The sequence below is a fragment of the Vulpes lagopus genome, chromosome 12, assembly GCF_018345385.1.
Source record: "Vulpes lagopus strain Blue_001 chromosome 12, ASM1834538v1, whole genome shotgun sequence".
NCBI classification, from domain to species: Eukaryota; Metazoa; Chordata; class Mammalia; order Carnivora; family Canidae; genus Vulpes; species Vulpes lagopus.
The window spans coordinates 58,592,931-58,612,693 of NC_054835.1; the positions used below are offsets into that span (position 1 = coordinate 58,592,931).

The following is a 19,763-nucleotide window of genomic DNA, read 5'->3' on the forward strand; positions in this document are numbered from 1 at the left end:
TTCGGGGGCTCACTGACCCCAGATAAGACTGCCCGGACCGCGGCGGGGTCAGCTCCTTCCCAGCTGCTGGATATTTAAGTTCTTTCCCCCTTTTCTCCATTGTAAGAAGCACCGTGATGAACATCTTCGCGCAGACGCGTTTCATTTGTCATTCAGACTATTTATGGAAAGTGTTTCAGAAGACCACTTGGGAGGTAGGGGCCGCGTTCAGTGCTCCAGTGCGCTTCCCGGGGAGGGGGTGGGGGCCGCAACCGGATGCCGCTCGGGTCCACACGGGGGTCCTGGCATATTACACCCCACACCCACCGGCCCTCCCGAATGGCCCAGGGTGGACGAATGACGGGCTGGCCACTGACCTTGGCCAGTGGTCATCCTCACCTGTGTGCCCATCCCAAGCCCTGATTCCCGACACCGTGGGCGGCACAGACCCCAACCCTGCGCTGGGGCCCAGACCTCCGCAGGAGCAGCAGCTCTCTCTCCTCAGCCTCCCCATTCCCCGGTGGACCTTGAGTGGCGTGGCCCTATGGTCACGGATTTCGGGCCATCACTGTGCTGGGAGCTGGGGGTTTTGGGCAGGGCAGGTGGCTTGGCCACCTAGGAACCGGGTCCTACCCCGCTACACCCCACCACACCCTGGACGCTGCTCTTCTGGGAACTACCCGTCACATATGGAATGTTGGAGGGACTCCCAGATGCAGAAGGGGTGACCCTCCTCCTCCCCCCTCCTCCTCCCCCTCCTCCTCCTTCCCCCTCCTCGTCCCCCTCCTCCATCCTCCTCCCTCCCCCTCCTCCTCCTCTTCCTCCTCCTTCCCCCTCCTCCTCCTTCCCCCCTCCTCCTTCTCCTCTCCCTCCTCCCTCTCCTCCTCCCTCCCCTTTCCCCTCCTCTTCCTTCCCCCTCCCCCTCCTCCTCCCTTCCTTTTCCTCCCCTCCCCCTTCTCCTCCTCTTCCTTCTCCCTTCCCTTTTCATCCTCCCTCCCCGTCCTCCTTCTTCTCCTTCCTCCCTCCTCTCCTCCTCATCCTCCCTCCCCTCCTCCTTCTCCTCTTCCTCCTGCCCCTCCTCCTCCTCCTTCCCCCTCCTCCTTCTCCCTCCTCCCTCTCCCTCCTCCCTCCTTCCTCCTCCTTGCCCAGCCCCAGCCCCAGCCCCAGCGAAGCCTCCACATGTAGTTCTTCGGTTCTGCCACTAGAGGGATCCCGTGAGCCAGGCCCGTCTACACTACCCTCCTGGGGACCCAGGTCCCAGGGACATTAGGAGGAGCCTTGGCTCCAGGAGCAGCTATATGGGCGCATGCCAGTCCTCGAAGCCAAGCCCTGCTGCGGGGCGTCTGCTCCCCCTGATGCTGGCGGTGCTCTGGACCTCCGCCCAGATGCCCTCTCTGTTCCTGTGGCCCCGGATTCTGAGCTGCGCTTCTCAACCAGGCTGCTCGCTGGAAGCCCCCGGGGGATTCAAACGCTGCTCGTGCCTGGGCCCCAGGCCCAGCAGCTCTGGACTCATTGGTCTGGGTGCCTCTGGGGGCACTGGGCATTTCCAAGGCAGCCCGAGGCATCCTCACCTGCGGCCAGGTGGGGAGCACCTGTCCAGTACACCTGGCCCTTGAGTCTGAGATTCCCAGTCCCACCAGTGTGTGGGCGCTGTGGGGGGGTGGGGAGGAAGGGAGGGAGGCACACCTTCTAGGGGCTCCAGTGTGGTGGCGGAGACAAGAACCACACGCGGAGCTCAGAGCGTAAAGCAGCAAAGCAAATGTGCACGGCAGGGGCTGGCCCAGGGCCCAAATCTGGCTCTCGTCAAATCTGCCTCTGAAAAATGCAGATTCCAGGGCCCGCCCAGCCCCTTCCAGAATCCACATCTGCGTTTCCAAGCTCCCAGCCACCTGTCATGCACGGCTGGGCCAGGAACCAGTGCGCCCCCGTGTAACACCCATCGGGACCTGGGACGCAGGCAGTGCCCACGCCAGCCACCTCGCTAAGCACCTGCTCCCGGCCAGGAGAGCGAGCGTCGTGGATCTGCGGGGACTCTGATGGCTGAGGCCCCCCGCGGCCCGCACTGCCGTCTGGGGCGCACACCCAGAGATCGGTGCACCGTCCATGAAGCGGCTCTGACCGAGCGGGTGACCCCCGACGAAACCGCGTGGGGCCGGGGTCTGCAAAGCAAAATTACGGCTCCTGAGGCCACAGAAAGGCCTCCTGAGGCGGGAGCCCAGCCCCTGCACCCAGAGACGCCCGCTGCTCTGGCTCGGGGGTCTGCACGCGGCTCAGAGTGGGGCCGTCACGTCCAACCACAGGAATTCATAGTCAGGAGTCACGAAAAGGAGGTCCTGACACGCGCCACGGCATGGACATCGCGCTCAGCAGAAGAAGCCAGACACAAAAGGCCACGTATTGTAGGATTTCGCTTTCCTTTCCACAGGAAACATCCAGAACAGGCAAGTCCATCGACGCAGGAGGCAGGTTAGTGCTTGCCGGGGCTGGGGGAGGGGAACGGGGAGTGGTGGCGTAGTGGGGATGGGGTTTCTTTTGGGGGTGAGGACAGAGTTTCGGATCTGGACTGTGGTCGCTGTTGCACAACACCCCGAGCGCATGAAACGTCGCCGCATCGTACAATTTTAAATGGCCGCGGCGGCAAATTTCATGTTGTGTGTATCTTAGCACAATTAGGAAAACAAAACAATTTCCTGATGCCTGGGCCACCCCGACTGTCTGGGAAGGGTTCTCAGCGCTGAGACAGGTGGGCAGGATGGCTCTGTCATGGGTGGGGCTGTCCCGGGGCCTGGGGGGCGCTCGGCAGCTTCCCTGTCCGCCCGCCAGAAGCCGATGACATCCCCACCTTCAGCCCTGAGACTGTCACACGTGCCCCAGGGCTGCTCTGGAAGCATCGGGAACTGCCTGGGCTTGAGGAGCGTATACGAGGTCCCCTGGGACATTCTCAGGGGCAGCCGGGGTGGGGACCCAGCAAGGCAGACAGAAGGCAAAGAGGTGACCCCACGAAACGGGTGTTACTGTCCTCATCTGACCAACGAGGAGATGAGGCTCCAAGAAGACAGGGCGCTCTTGCCAACCAGGTCTCCCGAATTCCCAAATCCAAGCTCTTCCACGATCAGGCGCCCACGGGGCCCATTATGCCAGGCCCTGATCCTGGTTCTGCCACTAAGACCTCAGCCATGTGACCACAGGCTGGGCCCAGAACACCTGGGTCACAGTAAAGATGGGAGCTCGGACCCTGTCCCTCCACCTGGGCCCAGGGTGCTGGGCCCCTGCACGGCTCCTGTGCTGGCAGGGGCACCGCCAGGGGCGCTCTGACCGAGCTGTGCGTGGGAAGCCAGGCTCGAGCTTGTTCCCGGCCTGGGTCCTGCGCGCCCTCCAAGGCTTGAGACAAAGGTTATGAGTCCACCCTCGGCTCTGACGACCACGGCTCATTGAGGGGATACACCGGGTAAGAACCCATCTCGACTTCCTTCTCCTTTGCTCCCTGGCTTATGTCCGTCCCGTGTGACCTCGTGTCCTCCGGGTCTGGGTTCACATCCGGCTCCGCAGGCCTGCTGGCATTGTGACCTCCGGCAACTTCAATAACCTCTCTGTGCCTCGCTTTCCCTTTCTACACCCGGGGGTAATGTCAGGACCCGCCTCCCAGGGTTTGGGGCAGTCGCGAGCGTCATAAGCGTAAGTCATCCTGCCACACAGGCCTGCTGCCCACGCAAGGCTGGGACCATCCACCCCCAGCACGAGCCTGGCTCCCAGCTTGAGTTCACTGTGCTGCTGAGTCAGCGCCTAGGAGCATGACCGTCACCGTGTACCTGGACATCTAAGGAGAGCGAGCACCACAGCCAGGCCACAGGCAGGGGCTGCCCACGTCAGGGGTGGCCTGGCCCGCGCTGGCCTGGCCACTCTGGGTTAGTGCCAGCCCTCTGCTCGTGAGCCTTGTGCCCACCCAGCCCTGTGAGGCCCCCTAGTGATGCTGCGACGACCCTACCCCGCCAGGTGCACCCCAGGGCGAGGTAACTCCTGCCGCAGCCGGCCCCTGCCCGTGTGGCCTGAGCCAGTGAGGCTGCCCATGTGCCCAAGCACCTGGTAACCTGGGCGCTCCAGCTGCGGAGGGAATGCCACCCACATTCCTGCCAGGACCCTGTTCCAGCCTCTCACAGCTCAAGGGTCTGGGCAGAAGGGCTAAGGATCCCCCACGGCCAGGAGGCTGGGCCATGTGCCTGCCTTGGCTGCAGCCACGAAGCCTTATGCCACCAGCCGGGAGTCTCTGAGTGTGCCATCTGCAGGGGCTGTGGGATGGGCGACAATCTACTGTCCCCCCAGGGATGGGAACAGGGGACACCAGGATGCCCAGGGCCTGGCCCCGTGGGGTCTAGTCTGGGTTACGGGGCAGGTCAGACCTGGCAGGGAAGGCTTAGGAGGACAGGGGACAGAGGTGGAACCCCCCATGCGCGTCCTTCACCATCGCCTTGGGGGGCATCAAGTGATGGGACCCGGGCGTCGAGGCCCTGGCCTGGGGAGCGCGGGACCCCGGCAGGCCCCCCTCAGCACTCAGGGAGCTGCTCCCCAGGAGGCCCCGGCGGGCCTGGGGTCAGACTGGGACTCACCCGCTCTCGCTGTCCAGGAACACGGAGCTGCCACTGTCCCCCAGGGCGGCGCTGATGGGCGACAGGCAGAAGGGCGAAGAGAAGGCGTCAGAGTCCGAGTCGAAGGAGCTGTCCCTGCTCACGCCGTCGGCCGACAGCTCCAGGGAGCCCTCCTCCTCGCCCGCCTCGGGCCGCGGCTCCCGCCCCTCCTCTGTCCCGTCCTGCGAACTGACCGCCGACAAGATCCCGGAGTCGCTGTGCGCGGGCGGCGGGGCCATCCCCAAGCCCCGGGCCAGCTTGTCCCCGTCCTCGGAAGGCGGGGAGGGGCTGACACGCACGGTGTCTGGGACGCTCTGCGCCACCCCCAGGGCGTCCGCGTCTCTGGGGATCAGGGCGGGCCTGGGCTCCGTGGGGGAGGCCTGGTGGGGGGCCCCCAAGCTCTGGGCGCGCCGGCCCCGCGGGCGGGGCACCTTGCGGACAGGGGAGCTCTCCGGGGTGATGTAGCGCAGCGCCTCCTCGTCCTGCCTCTGGATCCGAGAGTTGGGGACCCACGTGAGGATGAGGGTGCTCCCCAGCAGCTCATCCTTCTCCATGTACAAGCACAGGTAGCCTGGGAGGGTCAGGAGGACAGCCGGTTAGGGACGGTGATGCGCGTGCCGCCGTGGCTTGTGGCGGAGGCCCGGCCCTGGTCAGCAAGGACGCGGGGAGCCACCACGCGGGGAGCCCCCAGGCTGCACACACAGCCCAGCCCCAGCACAACGCGGCCGGGGGTGCGTTCAGGCTTGAGGCGGGTGAAAGCTGTGGGCACCTGCTAGCACCTCCGAGCAGATTCGGGGGCCCCGGGCCCCCAGGCAGTGACCTGTTGTCACTTTCCATGCATGGGGAGCCCCGTCCAGCTCAGAGCTCCACCCTGTCCACGGGGTGGTGGCCCCAGGGCTTTTCTGCCTGTGGCCAGCTTCCAGGTCTGGGGGTCCCGGGAGCCTCACTTCACCATGGCTGGGAGCAATGGAGGCTGCGGACCTTATTTCTGTTTCATACAAAATAAATCCAGACAGGGGTGTGGGGCCTTTTGCGGCCAGTTGTGGTCTCAGCGTGTCTTCTTCAACTCAGCTTTGCGGAAGGAGGGGCCGTCCCTGATGTCAGGCACCAGGCTGCTGCCAGGGACCCAACAGAGCGGTCCCTTTCAGGCCGCAGCCAGCGGGCGGGCTCTCTGGGGTCCCAAATGCTCAGCCTGCAGGCCGGCGGGGAGGGGGCGGGGGGAGGAGCATTTCCTGCCACCTCTGGATGTCCTGGTTCCTGGGCCTAACAGGCCAGGTGTCCAGGGCTCCTGGTCTCTGCTCTGGAAAGCCCCCGGGGGGCAGGGGCTGGGCCCTGGCATCCCTCGGGGCTCTGAGGACCTGCACCAGAGTCTCCTGAGCCCCACTCCCGTCTCCAGAGGACGCCGGGAAACTCAGTGGTAACGGTGGGGTGCAGGTGAGGCCACGCGCTTAGATCCTGCAGCTGGGGACTGGGGAGGGAGCCCCAGGCCTCTGCCCCTGCCCCCCACCCAGCCTTCCAGCACGACAGCATCCCCACAAAGCTCTCCCAAGGTTGTGTGGTCCTTTCTGATTTAGACCCGAAGAGCTACCACTCTCAGGCCCGACCTAGAACCTCTGTGTCCTCTTCCAATCCTCAGAGTTGGCCCTGGGGTCAGGTGTCCACGGCCACGTGCCACCCAGAGCCTGCACCCCCTTCTAGAGCACCCTCGGGGAGGCAGGACCCTGGGACTCCCTGTCCACACAGTCCAGGCTCTGCTTCCAGGGCCCGCTCCTGAGCTGTCTGGGGGGGCTGTGGACGGGCTGGGGTGTCCACACGTGGGAGCCCGAGGTCCCTCCTAGTGCAGGAAAGACAAAGTGAGGTCGGGTCTCCTGCTTTGGAGCCTGTCGGGCCGATGATTCCAAATCCGCACCTGACCCTCCGGGTGACTATAAAGACAGCCTCACCAAGGTAGGCCTCGTTCATTAACATAATCTAAACTTCCTTTTAATTAATCGATTCAGTCTTTTGGTGACATGTAACTTGCATACAGTAACGTGCTCAGACTTGGTTGTGATTTATGACTTTTAGATGTCTTGACATCTGCTGTGGGGCCTCTGTCTGCGCTGGGTGGGCAAGTCCCCAGGCCGCGGCCAGGCTGCACCTGCCCTCAGGGCATTGCGCATCCTCCAGCAGCCTGGGGAGGCCACGGGAAGCATGGGGATTGCCCGGAGCCTGTCCTTGCCACACCTCCACCCAGGGCCAGCCACCTGGTTCAAAAAAAAAAAAAAATGGGGGGGGCCTGCCCGGGGCTCCGGGCACTCTGATGAGGTTAACATGCAAACAAAAGAAAGCAGTCCACTTATCTGTGGCAAGTCATTTGCACAAACGACGAAGGGCCACACAGGACTGGGGTATCACTAGCCCATTCTTTTGTCCCCATGGGCAGCAGGCCTGAGAGAACCACCGCCCCGCCCAGCCCCGGGGTGAGAGCCCGGCTGCTCTGACCCGATCTGAGAGCCTCAGATCTGTCGCCTGCCCGGGGACCCCCGCGGTCGACGTCCTGGAGGAGAAGCTCTGCTGTGCGCCGTGACCCGCAGCCCCGCAGTGCACAGGGCAGCTGCCGCCACTGCAGGGCTCAGGATACAGCCTGAGCCCTGAAAAAACACGCAGTTTCTCTCTCTGTGACTTGGCACCAGAGAGCGACGTCGCTGTGGCCACAGGAAAAGTGTCCCATCCCTGGGCTAATGAAGGCCCCGGCGCTGGCGTGTCCCGGGCACGGCCCCAGGTTCCTACATCTCCCTGCCGCAGACTCCGGCTCCGAGTTCTCTTCCCTAATTTCGAACCAGTGGGGTTAGGGGGCAGGCGGGGACAGGACTGGTGATTTCCATGTCTCCAGATCGCCAGGCCCGTCCGACGCTGCACCCTGTTCTCCTTCCAGCCCCCGGGGCTGCGGGAAGGAAGCAGCAGCCACGCCCTAGGGCGAGCGGCTTGCACCTGCCACAGCGGACGGCACCCACGGAGGACGGCGGCGAGCGGCGAGCTTCCCTCCCTGCTGCCGGGGGGGGGGGGGTCCCCTGGTCCCAGCAACCCTGTAGCGACCTACTGTCTTCTGAGGCTGATTCCCCTTAAACCGTCCCATCCCAGGTGTGTAAATTAAAGGTCACCGGTCCCTTCGAAGATGGGGAAATTAGGACAGATGGGGAAGGGACACGAAAGCTTTCCGCAGCTGAGGCTTGGTTACTTTAGAAAGAAACGGGGCCGAGGGGCAGCCCGGGTGGCTCAGTGGTCTAGCGCTGCCTTCAGCCCAGGGCGTGATCCAGGAGACCTGGGATCGAGTCCCACATCGGGCTCCCTGCATGGAGCCTGCTTCTCCCTCTGCCTGTGTCTCGGCCTCTCTCTCTCTCGAATAAATAAATAAAATCTTAAAAAAAAAAAAAAAAAGAAAAGAAAAAGAAAGAAATGGGGCCGAGGATTCCAAATCTGCACCCCCACCAGAGCAAACGGACTGCTTTATTTCATTTGCATGTTAATCCCCCCCCACCCCCCCAGGCCCTCCCGCCTCCTGGGCTCACCTGGGTGGTGCTCCCCCAGCCCCTGCAGCCCCTCTGGGGGGTGCACGCAGATATTATTCTTGGAGTAGATGATCTCCCCATCCAGGACGGAGGGGGGCCCGCCACCGCCGCCCGGGGTGAGGGTCAGGAGGTCCGAGGCTTTGGAGGAGGCCCGGCGAAGGAGGCGGCCCAGAGACATTGCCGGGGGAGTGTTTCCATCCTCCGCACGCTTCGGCCCAGGCGGGGCTCGTCCAGACGTGGCTGTGGGAGAGGGAAACAGACGAGGCGCTTCAGCCAAGGTCATGGGCTTGGGCCAAGTGTCCTTGGCGCAGTGTCCTGCTCACACCAGGGAGCTCGAGATGGATGGTGGTCCCTAACCACCGTGTAGGGCACGCTCGGTTCTAGGCCGTGGCACCAGGGACGTTTGGGGCCAGGTCGTTCTTCGTGGTCGAGGCTACCCTGGCCTCCACCCACTGGGCGCCACCAGCAGTGCCCTTTCCACCGTGCCCACCAACAATGTCACCAGCCATTGCATACGTCCCCCGGAGGCCAAACCATGCTGGTGAGAGCCACCCGTCAGAGGGCTCTGCTCCCCCACAGCGATCTCGGAAAACCTCCAGACTTCTCTTTGCTCTGTTTTAACCCCTACGTCTATGCCAACAAGCCTCGCCGTGCTTCCCAGGGAGTGTTCTCCGGCCTCCATCCCATCCTTCCCGGCCTCCTCCACCGCCCGCACCCTGTCGCCCCCAGGCCCAGCCTGATGTCCCGACATGCAACGGGTCATCTCAGCTGGGAAGGGTGTCACAAGCAGTATTTGAAGGACAGAGTCTGCCTACAACTTGTTCTTTAAAAAAAATAAACAAGAGGGGCGCCGGGCCGGTGCTGTTGGAGGAACATGTGACTCTCGACCCCAGGGTCAAGAGTTCGAGCCCCACATAGGGTGTTGAGATTACTTAAATAAATAAAAACTTTAAAAATACATAAAGGGTTCCTTGGGTGGCTCAGCAGTTTAGCGTCTGCCTTTGGCCCAGGGCGCAGTCCTGGGGCCCAGGGCACCGTCCTGGGGTCCAGGGATCGAGTCCCGCATCAGGCTCCCTGTGTGGAGCCTGTATCTCCCTCTGCCTGTGTCTCTACCTCTCTCTCTATGTCTATCACGAATAAAAAAAAGAAAAAAAGATAAATAAATAAATAAATAAATAAATAAAATAAAAAAATAAACAAGAAACGAAAGGATGAGATCCAGTATATATACAGAACTCCTAGAGTCTCACTGAGAAAAAGGAGCAGAATGATTCACAGAAGGGTTAACCGAAGAGCTGATAAAAAGGAAGAATTCTCAAACGAAAGCCCAACATCCAGCGGACGGGCTGAAGGCAATTTTTATTTGAGCCAAAGGCCCAACAATCCAAGGCCTAGGCTCTCGCTACATGAACCAGACGCTTCCCACCGGCCGAGCTCCCGAACGCAGACCATCACTGAGCCGTGGAAAGAGCCACGGGTGGGAGTGCAGAGCCACGCCGCCCTGGGTCAGAGAGGGCGAGTGTCTGAGGCTCAGACCACCCCGGGAGGGGTGCGCGCCGGCTTCACTGGCCGGGGGCATCCGCAGAGGGACCTCACCTTCCCCTCTTGGGAGGAAAACAAATGAAGGTGGAAGCCAATGTGATAAAATTGTCGATGGATGAATATTAAAGGGATGAATATGCAGCAGTGGAATCACTAAACTCTACCTCTGAAACTAAAAAAGAAATTAAATGAATAAATGAATACTCCGCTGTATGGTCTGTCCACACGATGGAATAGTATTCAGCCTTAAAAGGGGAGGACAGGGATCCCTGGGTGGCGCAGCGATTTGGTGCCTGCCTTTGGCCCAGGGCGTGATCCTGGAGACCCGGGATCGAATCCCACGTCAGGCTCCCTGCATGGAACCTGCTTCTCCCTCTGCCTGTGTCTCTGCCTCTCTCTCTCTCTCTCTCTGTGTGACTATCATAAATAAATAAAAATTAAAAAAAAAAGGGGGAGGACACTCTGACACCTGCTATGGCATGATGGGTCCTGAGGACACGGTGCTCGGTGAGGTCAGCGTCCACGGAGGACAAACGGCGTAGGATTCCACTTACACGGGGCCCCTGGAGTCTTCAGCATCATAGAGAGAGAACGTACAGGGGCCGGGGGAGCAGAGGGGATGGGACATTAGTGTTTTGGAGCCAGAGTTTCAGTTTGGGCCGATGACAATGTTCCGACACGGACAGATGGTGGTGATGGTCCCACAACAGTGTGAATGTACCTAATGCCACTGACCTTGCACTTAGCAAAGGTTAAGATGGTACGTTTTTATATCATGTATATTTTACCACAATAAAGCGAGTTTTTGAACCATCAACTTACTTTGGGCTCATCGCGTTTTGTACGCTTCTCCCCAAATCCTGAGCCTTCCCTGAGTGAGGTTCTTTTTTTTTTTTTTCTTTTTTAAAAGATTTTATTTATCTATTCATAGAGACACAGAGAGAGAGAGAGAGAGGCAGAGACACAGGCAGAGGGAGAAGTAGGTCCCATGCAGGGAGCCCAACATGAGACTCGATCCCGGGTCTCCAGGATCACACCCCAGGCTGCAGGCAGCGCTAAACTGCTGTGCCACCAGGGCTGCCCCCTAAGAGAGGTTCTTTCTGCACAGGCTCTCGGGGTGGAAGGGCGGTCTCAGTGTGCCCTTGGCCGGTCCGGGGCCACGTCGATCCTCAGCCCACCTGGTTCTCTAAGGGCCCCTTCTGCACCCCCAACTCTGTTCTCAGGTCTCCCCAAAAAGGGCACCAACTCTCCCAAGCACAGGATTCTTCTAACCACTTCCTGCAGCCGGACAGCCACCCTTCCCCTATCTGCATCTATACCTAGAAAGATCCATCACTCCCTTCTCTCGACTCACTGAGGTTCCCAATATCGGCATCACCCTGAAAATCCCACCTGGGACCCTCACCTCCCCGGCCACAAGCCAAGGACGTCACTTGCTCTTGGCCACATCCGGGGCCCCGAATCCAGCGGCTCTCCCGAACCCACCCTTCTCAGGCTTCCCCCATGCCAACACTTTCAATGACCCCTCAGCCCCTCGGCTTAGGGGGCGGCAAGCTGGTTCTGAGGAGCACCAGACAGTAATCGTCTGTGTCCCACAGTGCGAAAGCCCCACAGACCGTAACCAGTAGGTGTGTCTGTGACCCAGTGAGACTTGGTTATTAGACACTCTGGCCTGAATCTCACAAATCTCCACATGTCACACACACAAAAAACACTCCTTTCAATTTTTTTCAACTATTTAGAAATACAAAACCCCATTCTTAGCTCGAAAGCTACAAAACAAGCAGAAGGCTTGAATTTGGCCCATGGGCTGCAGATAGCCGACCCCTGGCTCGGACCACTTTCTGGATAATCAGCTCCTTTCCACCCAAACCGCCAACGGGCAGCCTCTCTGGGAGGCCTTCCTGGCCTCTCCAGGTCGAGGGCATGTCTACTCGTTGTCTCTCAACCCCGGTTCTACTGTCTGAATTTCGAGGGCACGCCACGGCGCACGACACCCGTCGTATGAGAAACTCTTTAAAAAAAAAAAAAACAAAACCGCACGGGCACCTACACATCACAACGTGCGTCGACCGTCCGACTAACCACCTAGAAAAACTATATTGTCATTCTAAGGAAGATTCTGTTATCCAGAACATTTTTAGAATTCAAGAATCATTCCAGGATTACAAGGTCGCTTAATGAACCCTACAGAAACAGAACTCTCTTCTTTCCAAGACCGTCGCTGCCCAGTAGAAATCTAATTCGACCACATACACAATTTCAAATATCCTACTAGCCACATTTCTTAAGACTAAAGAGAAATGAGGAAGATTAATTTTGGTAATATACTTTCATTTAACTCATTATGTCCCCAACAGTATCATTTCGGCACGTAATCAATACGAAAAAAATGATGGATGAGCTGCTTTACGTTCCCTGGGCCTGCAGACTCTGGTGTCTGTTTTGCATTAAGTGCATCTCAGTGGGGACCAGCCACATGGCAGGGGCTCGTGGCCTCCGCGTGGGCGAGGCTGGAGCCGCACCTCCTGGGGCCTCCCATGGTATTCCCTCCTTAATCCGTCTAACCGCCAGACTGGGCTGCAAACAACTCTCAGCTGATTCTAAAAACCAAACCGTCTTTTAAGTGAAGATGTTTGCCACCGTGGAGGATAATCAAAAGAATGTGCTGGAAGATTTGAAGGGGATCCCAAAATACCAGTGCTCACAATCCAGCATTTTCCCACACGCCAGACGCGGATCTGATGCTCGGTGTCACTGCGGCTCTGGCAGCGCGCAGCCTCCTTAAACGCGCGGTTTTGGAAACGAGAAAACAGGTGGCGAGCATTCAGGTCACTCGGTGAGCAGAAAAGCTTGGCACCCGAGACCTTTGTCCTCTGTGCTCACAGCTGGCTCCCCTCCCACCCCAGCCACCCGGGCGGGCGGGGGACAGTCCCCCCAGCCCCGGGAGGCCGCGGCCTGGGGTGTCCGTCAAACACCACCCGCAGGGATACGCACTCTCTTGGGACACCTCTCACTTCTCTAAGCGCGTTTGTTGCTCTGTGAGCCGATTTCGTTGATATTGGACCTGGTTCCCAACCTCTGCTCTCCATCAAACTGCACGTGGAGAGAGTCCTTGACCTATTTTTTAATGCTTTTTGTTGTCGTTAAGTAGGAAACAAGCTCAGAGAAGTATAAAAAACATCAATTCCTTCAATCACGGGACCTGAAACCATTGCGTGTTTTCCCCTATGTTCCATGTCTATCTTAAAGAAAACCAGAGATTCCCCGCTGGGATGACACGGGGTCTTTCTTTCCGTCATAGTATCACACATGCATTTTCCCACGTGTTAATGAGTCGAAGTGCGTGTCCCCCCAGCCCCCCCAATCATATGTTGAAGCTCGAACCCCTAGCACCTCCGACCGAATGGAGACGGGTCTTTACGGGAGTGATTAAGTTGGAATTAGGCCATTAGGGCAGCTGGTGTCCTTTAAAAAAGAGGAAATTTGGAGGTAGACAAGGTGTCCAGAGTGGGGCACAGATCCAGGAAGAGGTGACGTCGTGACACAAGCCACGCAGATGTGAATCGGGGAGGGAGAGCGGGAGGGAGAGGGGGGCTGCGGGTAGCAGCGGGGAAGGGCCGGCGGGGAAGGGGCCAGGTGGGGTTGGGTGGTGGGCAGCACCCAGGGAAGCCAGGTGGGAGGAGCAGGGCGGGGTGGGGGGAGGCTGCAGAAGCTCCCTGGCTGCATGGGGGGCCCAGCGGCACAAGGATGTGAACGGTCCCAATGCCATAAAACTGCACACTTCAGAATGGCCTGAGCGGTCACCATGCTGTGGATACTTTACTGGGATGAAAAATAAGAATAGTGGAAACTAGAGAGGGATATATTGACACTCTCTATACTTTCTGCTCTTTTTTCTTGTAAAACTAAAACCCTCTAAAAAATACAATTAACTAAAAAAAAGGGCGGAGACCAGAAGACATGCACCCAAAGAAGCCAGGCTGAGGGTGGACTCGTGTGGATGGAGGCAAGAGACAGGCAGGGAGCTAAGGCAGGACGAACGACAGCAGGGTGACAAAGGGAGCTCGGATGTCCAGGCCGAGGGAAGCTGCCAGCAGCGATGCCAGGGCCTGGCAAGGGCTGCACAACCTGCCGGGGATCTTCCCGGTGTCCTTGAATCCACAAGATGCATGACCTTGAGTGCTTCTCACTCACAACCTGCAGAGCAGTTTAGGCCCATGACCCTAGGGACCTGGTGTCCCACGGGGGCGGGAAGAAGCAAAGACAGTCACCCCTCCCTGGAGACCAGAAAGCTGTGCTCCAGAAAGTCTTCCTGGGCACGGAACTCTGAGCTGGTAGGAGGCCCAGGTCCCCTTCCGTGGATCCGGGGTCTTCCTCCGGCCGCGTATTACTTATTCTCATCGTACCTCGCACAGAGTGGGGGGAAGGGCAAAACCATCTTGAAACGCCGTCCACAGAGATCCGAAGACACACAAAACCAGCTCGAAAGGGAGCAGAGAGGAGCCGGCAGCCAGGGGCGGCTCCCCGACTTCCTCTAGCAAGGACTCGGAGTTAATTGAAATCAAAATAGCAGCCGAGATGCTCAAAAGCACTTTGCACCAATATTACAGAGCCTGTCCCCAAATCCCGAGAGGAAGGGGGATAGAGAGGCTGCTCAAGGTAGATCCTTGGACGACGATAAAAACGTCATTTTCCTCTGATGCGTTCACTTAATATTTCTACTTTAAGACGGTTATGCCCATGTCACTCTTGTGGGTTTTAGATTCTAAGCTCCTGAGTCCAAGACATCTCTGAGAAGTCCCCTTGTGAATGACGTGCTACAGAACGCCACCTTCAATCAAGATCCACACGCTCTGTTTTTGCTGATGGAAAGGACAGCAATGCCAGCCTGCTGGCACGCGGAAGGAACAGAAAGATGGACTAAGGCCAAGATCTAGAATGAGCATCGGTTTGGGTGCACAAAAAAAAAAAAAAAAAAAAAAAAAAAAAAAGTAATGATTTTAAAAGGTATAAAGTAAAAAATGCCAGTGCTGGTTTCTAGCCATCTGGGACGTGATCGCAAGCTGAGCTCTGTGCTGTTGTGAGTGGTCGGCGACTGAGGTTGGGCCAGATTTTTGCAAAATAGGCTAGTGTGTAATTCGAAAGGACAGAACAACTTGGCCTCCCCTCAAAATACACACATGCTCATGACACGGGGCTGCCCGCCGCAGAAAGCCCTCTCTGCTCCGCAGCATCCCCAGCACCTTTGAGAACTGTGGGTTCTCAGCGCCCCCCATCGCAGCCTACAGGGTAAGGGGCGCTGGGGGCCCGGGAGAGGGGTTTGGGGGTGGCTGGGGAGCGGGGAGCCGGGAAGCGGGGAGGTGGGCAGGTGTTTATCTCACAGCCCAGTCTGGAACTGGCCGTGCTGCTGGGCCGGGGCCAGGGGGCGGCAGGCCTCCACCAACCGCGCTGGCTCCTGGACGGACGCCCCCGGAGCACCTGCCACGACCCGGGCCTGAAGCAGCTGAGGCCCCGGTAGCTCAGGGGGCTCCGCTCTGACGTGTACAGGGGCGAAGTGGAGACGCCCATGCCCGGCATTCAGTCCCCCGGAGCTGGGCATTTATACCTGAGGAAGAGCCGTCCCGCACAGACAGAGACGGAGACAAGGTCACCCACGAGCCAGCTGGAAACGAGCCACCCGTGGATCAAGAATTGGCCCCCTCGGAAAAGATACCAGTCGCCCGTGCGCCTCATTCAGAAAGCACGTCCAGCCCACGCGCGTGGTTGCCCACGGCTGCTGCTGCTCAACAAATCGCCACACGTTTCCCAGCTTAAAGCAACACAAATAAAGTAGCTCACAGTTCTGGAGGCCAGGAGGGCTCCCCGGGGCTCCCCGGGGCTCCCCGGGCTCAAACCCAGGGCTGCCTCCCTTCCGGCGCCTCTGGGGGAGAATCTGTTTCCAGCCTCGAGAACCCGCCCGCAGCCCTTGGCTCGTGGCCCTCCCTCCACCCTCAAAGCCGGCGGTGGCCACTCAGGTCCTCCCCCACCACATTGCTCTGATGCTGACCCTCTGCCCCCTTCTTCTGCTTTTAAGGACCCTGGGATGACACCGGTCCCATTGGATAAGCCAGGACAATCCCCCCCTGTCTAGGGCAGCTGATGAGCAACCTTAGTGCCACATCACCTAACCTCATCCCTGGTGCCTGGGGTTCAGGCGTGGACCTCTTTGGGGACCATTCTGCTGCTGACGACACTATGGTGAGGACACGGTAGAGACTGGACATCTAACTCCCCCACCGACTGTCAAATCCCCAGGCAGAGCAACCATGTTTTAGGCAATATGATGAGGACCCAGGCCTAGAGCCAGGAGAGAGGGGGACGTGCGCCCCCATGTCCCTCTGGGAGCAGCAAGACGGGTCAGAGGAAAGCTGCACACTCACGCCAGTGCCTGCCCTTGGCAGCCTTCTCTGCCCAGAGCCTTGGTTTCCTGTCCTGGTCATAAAGGGCCCCAGCAGTTGCCAAACAGAAAAACAAATAGGAGCAAAGGTACAAAGTTCTCTTCTAGAACCTTCCCAGGAAGGCCAAAGAAATAGGGCAGCCTGAGCCACCCTAAGAGGCACGAGCTTGACTTTCCCTGTTTGCTGCTCTGAGCTGCGCACCTGCCTCGGGCCACCCTGGCTCGGGGCTGGGATGCAGCTGTCGGCAGGGCAAATGGGGTCCCGGCACCTCACAGGTTGCCAGTCCCTGCAGCCCACACCCGTCGTGACAGCCGCTCACAGCAGCCGGGGGAGGCAGGTCCGGGGGGGGGTGGGGCTGGACACTAAAGGGAACCTACTGTGGGACGAAGCCCACCTGGCCCTGTCACCGTCCGACTGCTCAGGAGCAGTAAGCCCTGAGCTCCGGCCACCTGGCATGTGGCAGCCAGAAACCGGTTCCTCTGCTTTGCTCTCAAAGCCGGATCAAGGATCAACACGGGGAACAGGCGATGCTGTTTAAACAGGAGCCAGACACACGAAAACACGGATCGTTTTCCTCGCACACAACATCTGCTGCTACCACACCTCGCAGGAGACCCCAGCTCTCTCCGCCTCCCCAGGACCAGGCGCGCGCGCCACGTCCTTCAGGGAAGCCCCAGCTTGGTGGTTCAAAGGGTGATGTGGACCCTGCAGGTAGACGGGGCCAGGGCCCCGATCCGTGGGGTGCACGATGTGGGGAAGTTGGGTCTTCCAAGTCTCATCGTCCAGACAGGACACCTGGGGGTGGGCCCGACCCGTCCTCTCTGCTGTGCTGTGCCTCACGTGTGGGTTCCCCGTGGCTGCCGTGCCGGGATTATTGTAGAAGAGAAAGGTGTCCCCGGCACATACATCACATCCAGGATCCCCAAGGAAAAGACAGACGGTCACCCAGAAACAGGGTCGCTGCGGGCGGGGCCTCTCTGCATGCAAGGGAGGCGGCCCGGGGAACCAACTTGTATTTAAAATGAAGGAACAGAGCTTAGGGCAGAGACCCCAGCACTGGAGGCTTGGACTACGGCCACCGGGAAAGGCCCTCTGACAGGCCGAGAGGACAAGACAGTCACAGACACCCGCGGGGGGGGGGGGGTGACCAGCTTCACTGTTTCCGCCGTCCAGCTGTCACTTTGATTATCACCTACTCCCTGGAAAACCCCAAGGCCTCTGCCTCTCAAGCGAGAGACCATCTGCTGTTTGTGCCCCCTTGACAGCAAATACCAAAACAGTTATTTCCCCCCCAAAGAGCCGAGGCGATGGGGCCTGGGAGATGAAACTGACCTTGCAGATGAGCCAGGATCGAGAAACAAGGAAGGACTGAACCCCCAAAAAAGCAAGGAAAGGTGCAAATCCAGGCAGGAAGCTGACAGCTGACCTGCAGCGGGTTAGGTGCACCTGACTCGACGTCGCTCCTGTAAACTTTCATACAGAGAGGTGAGGTGCTCTGTCCGTGAAAAAGGAGAATCGAATGCACCACAAAACAAAAATAAAATGGGGTGGGGGTGCGGGGGGGGCATATATTGACAATATCCCTGAAGAGCAACGCAGTTGATCTTGCCCAGGGAAAGCTTTTTAGTCACAGAAATTGAAAAGCAAAAGAGTGTAAAATGACATCCGTTAAGTGTGCCCTTTGCCCCAGTTTCAGAAAGCCGGAGAGTGTAATGACCAATTTATCAGGCTATTGAATTCAGGGTCACTCGGTGTGGAAAACCAGCACATAAACCAAAGTGTGCAAGTGAGTGCAGACACGGGCTCGGGCTGCATTCCCGATCGATTATGGTGGTTTCTCCAGTAGCCAATCCAGAGAGAGCACGGAAGACCCCGCCACACCTGTGTACCTGCAGTCAGGTGGGTCCCTACTGGTGGCTCATCACATTCATCAACTTTAAACACCTGGACAGGGGCACCCGGGTGGCTCAGCAGTTTAGTGCCTGCCTTTGGCTCAGGGCATGATCCTGGGGTCCCTGCATGGGGCCGGCTTCTCCCTCTGCCTGTGGCTCTGCCTCTCTCTCTGTGTCTCTCATGAATAAATGGATAAAACATTAAAAAAAAAAAACACCTGGACAGACTGGCTGCCCAAGGCTCAGCGAGAGAAGGGCCTGCCATCCTGGCTGGTGACAGCTTCGGGGGCATCCCACGGAGTCTTCTGGGGGCTGGACCTTGCTCCTCTATGAGGATGGCTATATTGGTTCAGAAGACGCAGTAAAAGACGAGCTTCAGAGCCGATATCACTAGACAGCTCATCAGAATAGATTTATTAAAGACGCAAGATCCAGTGCCAAGGGGCGCACAGGTGGTCAACAGCAAAAACCACCACGACTGAAGTGAAAGGAAGAAGACGTCTTACGCCAGCTCCCTGAATTGGGGGGCAGGGGTGGTGGAGAAGGAGACTGCAGACTTGTGCTTTCTCTTCCGTGCACGGGGCTCATCAACGCTCATCAGTATTGTACAAATATAACACAACGATGTACAATACCATGTACATCAATAAAAGCCATGTGGGCCCCAGCTGCTGCAGTTGCCTCACTGTCAAGGGGCAAGGCCGTCCTCCTGTCCTCCCCCCAGCTGTCCCACAGTATGAAACCACCTGGCCGGGACACCTGGGGGGCTCAGGGGTTGAGCCTCTGCCTTTGGCTCAGGGTGTGATCCCGGGGTCCTGGGATCGAGTTCCATGTTGGGCCCCCCTTGAGGAGCCTGCTTCTCCCTCTGCCTGCGTCTCTGCTTCTGTGTGTCTCTCATGAATAAATAAATAAAATCTTAAAAAAAAAAAAAAGAAAGAAACCACCTGGCTAATCTTACATGAGAGGATTCAGGCCCATAAAAATTCAGGGCCCCTCAGCTGGGGAGGAGGGGGCAGTGGACCAGGTAAAATCTCTACTTGAGATTTGTGTTGCCAGACAAGCTGGTGGCTGTGGTCCCTGAACAGTCAGCCAAGTTACAGAGCGAAGAGCGTAAATTGATCTACGCGGTAAATACCACTTCTGCACAGATCGGCCTCACGCTGGACAGACCACATACACAAGGAACTAAAAAAAAAAAATCAAAATGTTTTGACCAATTTTGCTAAACGGGATAAATCCAAATGAAGGTCATTAATAATTTTTTTAATATATTTTTTAAAAAGTAACAAACACTTGGTACATGCCGGGCACTAGGTGCTTTGGATGGTCATTGCCTCTGAGGCAGGTAGAACCATCTTTGCTGTACAGATGGGGAAACTAAGGCACAGGGGAATTAAGCCGGTACAGTGCACCGGGCTAGGTATCTGAACCCGGCAATCTACTTCGGAGGCCACGTTTGCAAGCGCTGCACGGAGCCACCCCCAAACCAGGGCAGCGAGACCTGTGCAAGCAGGTGGGCTGCGGAAACCTGACCGCTGTCTTCCCAAATGCCTTTATACGAGGCCCGGGAGGTTCTTTCTGGACGAAAGAGAACTGTTATTAGCAGCCAGTGGTGACATGGGATTCGTCTCCACTCCTTTGCTTTTTATCAATCATAAGGCAGAGAGAACCATGTTGTCTTGGCTGCAAAAAGAGGGGTCAGGAAGAGCGTGTGCGCGTGAACAGCAGGTGTCGGTT

The 19,763-nt window shown here is 58.3% G+C and overlaps 1 protein-coding gene across 3 annotated transcripts in view; it reads right to left on the minus strand.

The window, feature by feature from the left end:
- TBC1D16 (TBC1 domain family member 16) overlaps window positions 1–19,763 on the minus strand; it is a 76,083-nt gene that overhangs the window by 54,563 nt on the left and 1,757 nt on the right. For all 3 annotated transcript variants that reach the window (XM_041725493.1, XM_041725492.1, XM_041725494.1), the window contains exons 2-3: window positions 8,153–8,392; window positions 4,584–5,172 (exon numbers count right to left, since the gene is read on the minus strand). In XM_041725493.1, the coding sequence (XP_041581427.1) occupies window positions 4,584–5,172; window positions 8,153–8,330 (767 nt within the window). In that variant the 5' untranslated portion in view covers window positions 8,331–8,392. The remainder of the gene's footprint in view (window positions 1–4,583; window positions 5,173–8,152; window positions 8,393–19,763) is intronic.